The sequence below is a fragment of the Taurulus bubalis genome, assembly GCF_910589615.1.
Source record: "Taurulus bubalis genome assembly, chromosome: 2".
Classification (NCBI taxonomy): Eukaryota; Metazoa; Chordata; class Actinopteri; order Perciformes; family Cottidae; genus Taurulus; species Taurulus bubalis.
In genome coordinates, this window is record NC_136590.1 from 1,446,187 (window position 1) to 1,453,686 (window position 7,500).

At 39.2% G+C, this 7,500-nt stretch overlaps 1 protein-coding gene across 2 annotated transcripts in view; it reads left to right on the forward strand.

The window, feature by feature from the left end:
- The window catches only part of arrb2a (arrestin, beta 2a), a 20,569-nt gene that overhangs the window by 548 nt on the left and 12,521 nt on the right, over positions 1-7,500 (forward strand). For both annotated transcript variants that reach the window (XM_079213925.1, XM_079213926.1), the window contains exons 2-6: positions 5,314-5,344; positions 5,908-5,968; positions 6,086-6,130; positions 6,815-6,912; positions 7,140-7,238. In XM_079213925.1, coding sequence (XP_079070051.1) covers positions 5,314-5,344; positions 5,908-5,968; positions 6,086-6,130; positions 6,815-6,912; positions 7,140-7,238 — 334 coding nt within the window. The remainder of the gene's footprint in view (positions 1-5,313; positions 5,345-5,907; positions 5,969-6,085; positions 6,131-6,814; positions 6,913-7,139; positions 7,239-7,500) is intronic.

Genomic DNA, 7,500 nt, shown 5'->3' on the forward strand with positions numbered 1-7,500 from the left:
GACCGGGATTCCCGCGGTGCTTTTCCAACAAAAACACGGCCGTAGTGGGCGGGATCGACCGGTGGACATATGTGGTTAAACGTGAGGTTTCGGTCAGTTGAAGGGCCGGCAGGTGTGCTGTCAGGAAGCCGAATGGACCGCGACGTGGACGCGATGCACGACACGAGCGGGGTTCGGGTTTGCGTCGGTTATTCCACGAGGAGCGTTTACAATGTCCGTGTTTGCGGATGGAGGTCGGGACCGACGGGGCTCCCTGCTGCCAGCGCTCGTGTTTACTATCTGAGAACGTGTCCCTGAACGCGTCTCCTCGACGTGAAGCCGGGGTCCTTTTTTAGGTGAGCAGGTGTGTTGACACCTGAGGACGTTCCGGCTGGTTTCCGGGTTCCTTTAAGCCTCAGGAGGTGGTGTTGTTGTTGTTGTCGTCCAGCTTCGTCCTGCACTAATCTCTGTTCACTAGGTGTTTATATCACACTTCTTTCCTTTCCTAGGTGTTTATAACACACTTCTTTCCTTATGTGTTTATAACACACTTCTTTCCTTTCCTAGGTGTTTATAACACACTTCTTTCCTTATGTGTTTATAACACACTTCTTTCCTTTCCTAGGTGTTTATAACACACTTCTTTCCTTTCCTAGGTGTTTATAACACACTTCTTTCCTTTCCTAGGTGTTTATTGCACACGTATTTCCTTTCCTAGGTGTTTCCTTTCCTCGCCTCCTCTAGTTGTGATCACTTCTTCTTCTCTGCTTTTAAAACAAACCTGAAACCTTTTCTCCGCTCTCGGCCACTTCCTGTTAGGAAACAGAGGAAAGACAAACCGTGTGTTAAAGAATCGTTCAGGAACCCTGGCATCGAGGTGACCAGGGTATTGATCAGGGTATTGATCAGGGTATTGACCAGGGTATTGACCAGGGTATTGACCAGCTGCTGACACTGATCACCTTCACACCAAACCTCTGGGCAGAAATCCTGTGTGTTTAGCTGGTGAAGCTGCTGTGATGAAGGTTGTTGTTATAATAAGACTCTCAGATCAAATGTAGCTTTTAGACCTCTGATCACGCCGATACTAATTATTGATCGTTGATGGTCCATATTAACAGACACAGATCTCTTTGATGTTTGAGCATAGCAGCTGCTCCACAAGGATCCAGATTATTTCACTATTTTGATCCTAAATGTTGTACTTTTACTTTGTTATTGTAGTTTCTTGTGTTTTTCTTCTTCATAAAAACACACAGTTCAAATGATAGGTAAATAAAATATATAATTTTCATCGTCATTCTTCGTGTAAATAATAATTAGGAAGTTAAACTGCTCATAACTCATGTCTAATATCTATTTCATATTCATGTGAAAACATCTGGATTTATTCTAGATTGGTTGTTTACAAAGTCACATGATCAGAGACTAAAGAGAACTGTATTTCCTCTGATGGTAAACTGTGAGGGGTCAGAACTGATCAGGGATCAATGACTGGTTTCCTTTCATGGAAAGAGGTTAAAGGTCAAGTTTGGTTTACCGAGAGTTCAACTTTAAACGTAGTATTTCTGTTCCTCACATGAGGTCATGTGACCTGGTGGAGCTCCTCTGTAACATGAGGTCATGTGACCTGGATCAGGGTCAATGTGCTCAGGTGTCTGGCAAGAAATCATTTGTACTATATATGTGTGTGTGTGTGTGTGTGTGCGTGTGTGTGTGTGTGTGTTATGAATGTAAAAGTAAATAAATAAACTTCCTGTGTGGCCCTCCTATGAGATCACAGTACCAGCGGAAGCCCCAAGCCACATTGAGGTTGAGACCCCTGCTCTATAACATGAAGAAGTAGAATTTAAACATCCAAAATAATTGCATTAGATGATGACACCACATCTCATAAAGATCTTTACATGGAAAAAACTAATCGGCACAACTTTTTAAAAGGACTAACATCCAGTGAGATAAACAAACAACAATGTGGAGCAGTAATAATAAGTTTATAGCCTTCAGCTCCGTGACATCAAACATCAGCTGCTGACTTTAAATGTTATCGGACCGACAGGAAGTGGAAAACTACCAAAATAAAAGCCGGCCTCGTGAGCAAAAGGAATCTTCTTTCCTCACGAAGCGACTCGTGTTAGTTTGTTCCGTTAAAGCTTGAAAGGATTCTTCAGACGTGTTTTCATCTGATGATGATGATGATGATGTCATTTGAAGATGAGTGTGAAGAGGAAGGTGGTGAGGAAGCAGCCGGTTGCTGTGAGTTACCTGCGAATACAGAAACCAGAGAATCCAGTTTGAATAACAAACAATTCAGATTATTGATCCACAGCTCATAGTTAGGGATGGGGATCGTTCGGGTTTAAAACATACTGGAGCTAAAGAGATACTTTAAAACATGCTGGAGCTAAAGAGATACTTTAAAACATGCTGGAGCTAAAGAGATACTTTAAAACATACTGGAGCTAAAGAGATACTTTAAAACATGCTGGAGCTAAAGAGATACTTTAAAACATACTGGAGCTAAAGAGATACTTTAAAACATGCTGGAGCTAAAGAGATACTTTAAAACATGCTGGAGCTAAAGAGATACTTTAAAACATACTGGAGCTAAAGAGATACTTTAAAACATGCTGGAGCTAAAGAGATACTTTAAAACATGCTGGAGCTAAAGAGATACTTTAAAACATGCTGGAGCTAAAGAGATACTTTAAAACATGCTGGAGCTAAAGAGATACTTTAAAACATGCTGGAGCTAAAGAGATACTTTAAAACATACTGGAGCTAAAGAGATACTTTAAAACATACTGGAGCTAAAGAGATACTTTAAAACATACTGGAGCTAAAGAGATACTTTAAAACATGCTGGAGCTAAAGAGATACTTTAAAACATACTGGAGCTAAAGAGATACTTTAAAACATGCTGGAGTTAAAGAGATACCTTTTTTTAATTTAAGCGCTATACAAATACAATGCATTGTTATTATTGTTATAAATATTGTTTGACTTGTGTTTTTCGGCGGTAGCGTTTCAAAATTAAAAACAAAGTGGTTCATAAAATGATAAAAACACCAGAGGATAAAGTTTAATGAAAAAATAATAATGATGAAACAAAGCTCCGTCTTTAAAGACTCTTATTCGTCATTATGGGAAATAAACGTCTCCACGGCAACCAGAAACCAACACGTTGGGTTCCAGTCCCTCCGGTGCAGAGCCAGCCGAGCGTTATGGGTTCACTGTGTTGTTTAGTTCCTCCACAGATAAACACACAGCTCATGTTGTTTACTCTCTGGTTTGTTTACAGACTTGTTTACTCACTGGTTTGTTTACTCACTGGTTTGTTTACTCACTGGTTTGTTTACTCACTGGTTTGTTTACAGACTTGTTTACTCACTGGTTTGTTTACTCACTGGTTTGTTTACTCACTGGTTTGTTTACTCACTGGTTTGTTTACAGACTTGTTTACTCTCTAGTTTGTTTACAGACTTGTTTACTCACTGGTTTGTTCGCTCACTGGTTTGTTCGCTCACTGGTTTGTTTACTCTCTGGTTTGTTTACAGACTTGTTTACTCACTGGTTTGTTCGCTCACTGGTTTGTTTACTCTGGTTTGTTTACAGACTTGTTCGCTCACTGGTTTGTTCGCTCACTGGTTTGTTCGCTCACTGGTTTGTTTACAGACTTGTTTACGCACTGGTTTGTTTACAGACTTGTTTACTCACTGGTTTGTTTACTCACTGGTTTGTTTACTCACTGGTTTGTTCACTCACTGGTTTGTTTACAGACTTGTTTACTCACTGGTTTGTTTACTCACTGGTTTGTTTACTCACTGGTTTGTTCACTCACTGGTTTGTTTACAGACTTGTTCACTCACTGGTTTGTTTACAGACTTGTTTACAGACTTGTTTACTCACTGGTTTGTTCACTCACTGGTTAGTTTACAGACTTGTTTACCCACTGGTTTGTTTACTCGCTGGTTTGTTTACACACTTGTTTACAAGCTGGTTTGTTTACAGACTTGTTTACCCACTGGTTTGTTTACACACTGGTTTGTTTACTCACTGGTTTGTTTACACGCTTGTTTGTTTACTCACTGGTTAGTTTACTCACTTGTTTGTTTACAAGCTGGTTTGTTTACTCGCTGGTTTGTTTACTCGCTGGTTTGTTTACACACTTGTTTGTTTACAAGCTGGTTTGTTTACAAGCTGGTTTGTTTACAGACTTGTTTACTCGCTGTTTTTTTTACACACTTGTTTGTTTACAAGCTGGTTTGTTTACTCGCTGGTTTGTTTACAGACTGGTTTGTTTACACGCTTGTTTGTTTACACGCTTGTTTGTTTACTCACTGGTTTGTTTACACGCTTGTTTGTTTACACGCTTGTTTGTTTACTCACTGGTTTGTTTACACGCTTGTTTGTTTACTCACTGGTTTGTTTACACACTGGTTTGTTTACACGCTTGTTTGTTTACAAGCTGGTTTGTTTATTCACTGCTTTGTTTATCCAGCTTCAAGAGTTTCTTCTTCTTGTGTCTGCAGTTTGAGAAGCACGACTGGGTCTGTGAAGTGATCTAAATAAATATAACTATACAAATAAATAAATATAAACCAGCGGTGAGAGGAAGCAGCTTTAAAAATCAAAATAAAATAAAAACGGTGAAAGCGGCTCCTGAACGTATCGCCTGGCTTTTTAAAAAGTGTCCTGAGACATGAGGACACACAGCTGTTTGGTACTTCCTGTTTGGTACTTCCTGTTTGGTACTTCCTGTTTCTCTCTTTGGTGCTGTGATCTTTTTATTTCCTTGTTTTGAATTGTGTGTTTTTATGAAGAAGAGAAACACAATAAATGACTTTATTAGTATATTAACAAAGTAAAAAGACATAATTTATAATATTTGATGGTTTACTGAAATACATAATCTGGAACCTTTTAGATGTAATTAAACAAAAGGATCTAAATCTGTTAACATGATCAATAATCAGCATCAATGAGATCAGAGATCTAAAAGTTGTATTTGATTTTGATTATAAATGTAAAATAAACAGTGATGCTCACACTTTGAGAAGCTAAAGGGTCGGTGTAATGTTCTCAGTGAGGCGTTTTACTTTGTGGAGTCCACAGCTCTGTGGTGACATCCCATAATAACCTGGTGCTTCCTGCTGAGAGGAAGCACCAACTCCTCAGACGCTTCATCTCTTAAACCTCATGTTTCTGTGCACTGACTCAAAGTAAATGTATAAATATATATATATATATATATATATATATATATATATGAATAATATAAATAATGCGTCTTCCTCTTCCTCCTCCCTCTTCTTCCTCTTTCAAACCTCTCAGAGTTTTCAAGAAGTCGAGTCCCAACTGTAAGGTGAGTCTGTTTGTCCTGCAACTCGTGATGACATGAGACCTGATGTAGAAATACCACAAGAAGTACTCCTTCAGTACTGAGGGCGAATACTACTGTAATACTTCATTCACACTATCTCACTCTCATTTAGTTTTGGTCCCGACAGCAAAATGAAAGAATACGTAGAAAAGATGATGAACGGGGTTTAAAAATACTACGTTTACACACAGTGAAAAAACATATTTATATTAATAATAAATACATTTTGTGTCTTTTCTGGTAGTTAAATAAATAAATACTTTATATGAAATAACCACATGCTAAATATATATTTCTGTACTGTGTCTATTATAATGCAAATAATCTCATAAATTTGAGTTATTTGTTGATCTTTATTATTAATTTAGATGAATTGTTTCACATTAGCAGGAATATGATTTTAACAGGAGATATATATATATAAAAATAATATTTTGACTCACTCTGGCCCCATATGAGGATTAATCCGCTGCAGGAAATAGTCCCGGCCTTTATAACAGACTCCGCCCCCCAGCTGTGTGTGACGCTGTGATTGGTTGCTGCAGGTGACGGTCTACCTGGGAAAGAGGGACTTCGTGGACCACCTGGACCACGTGGACCCAGTAGGTGAGTCTGAGCCGCTCGCCGAGTTTTTTAAATATACAAATCAGGTGTTTTAAATATTCACGAACGCTTGATTGTGATTGGCCGCCGGCTCTGAAGGTTGTTTGTTGCCGCTGACAGATGGCGTGATTCTCGTGGACCCCGAGTACCTGAAGGACCGGAAAGGTAGGCCCGCCTCCTGCAGGGTGTTTGCTCTGCCCCAACACATGACCGCTGTATTTAAACTCAACAATGTGTTTACTTTGTGTCAGAATAACCTTTAGTGTTGTTTGTTTCTTCATTTGTCGCTTCAAAATAAACAAAGTACTAATTACAATGCAAGACATGAAACACAAGAAAAGATGGTCTCATATATATATATATATATATATATATATACACACACACACACACACACACACACACACACACACACACACACACACACACACACACACACACACACACACACACACACATTTAAATAATATTCTATATGTTCATATATGTGTATTGATATTAAATACAATTTTGTGTGTATATATATATATATATATATATATATATTTTTTTTTTGTATTAATTTAATTAAAAATAATAAACTATATAACTGTTGCAGATATGTGTGCCGGTATAAATAAAATACAGAATATAAACGAGAGAAAAAAACAAGAAGCGTGTGCCGGTATAAACAGGTAGTAAAAGTATTTGTAGTATTCTAAGTACAAGTAGTATTAGTGTACAGCTTTCAAACGCAACAAAAGGTCAAATAAAACACAAAAGGACTAAAACTGATTCTGGATCAGAAACAGTTTCCTGGCTCTAAAGCTCTTCCTCCTCTTCCTCCTCTTCCTCCTCTTCCCCCTGAAGTCTTCGTCACGCTCACCTGTGCGTTTCGTTACGGCCGAGAAGACCTGGACGTGCTGGGCCTGTCCTTCAGGAAGGACCTGTACATCTCCACCTTCCAGGTATAGTACACTCTAAAGACACACACACACACACACACACACACACACACACACACACACACACACACACACACACACACACACACACACACTAATCATTGATGTAAAATCAATATTTTGAGTTTTAAATCTTCTCACTGAGTTCACTGTGACTCCAGGTTTCATTGATGAAGATGTCTGCAGGCTGAATGTACTCCTCTTCTTCTTCCTCCTCCTCTTCCTCTTAGGCCTTCCCTCCGGTGCCTGAAGAGAAGAAGCCCAACAGCCGTCTTCAGGAGCGGCTTCTGAAGAAACTTGGGCAGCATGCTCACCCGTTCTACTTCACGGTGAGTCGGCAACGACGAAGAAGAACCAACAACCATCCGGCAGCTGTGTTCACGGTTTCATAAAGTAACTGAGCTGGAGATTCATGTCACGTCTCACTTCAGGGTTCCATCCAGAAACTCTGGTCAGAGCCGTTAAAGGTTCTGATCAGAGTTTCTGTTTAGAGGCCGTTAAAGGTTCTGATCAGAGTTTCTGTTTAGAGGCCGTTAAAGGTTCTGATCAGAGTTTCTGTTTAGAGGCCTTTTAAAGGTTCTGATCAGAGTT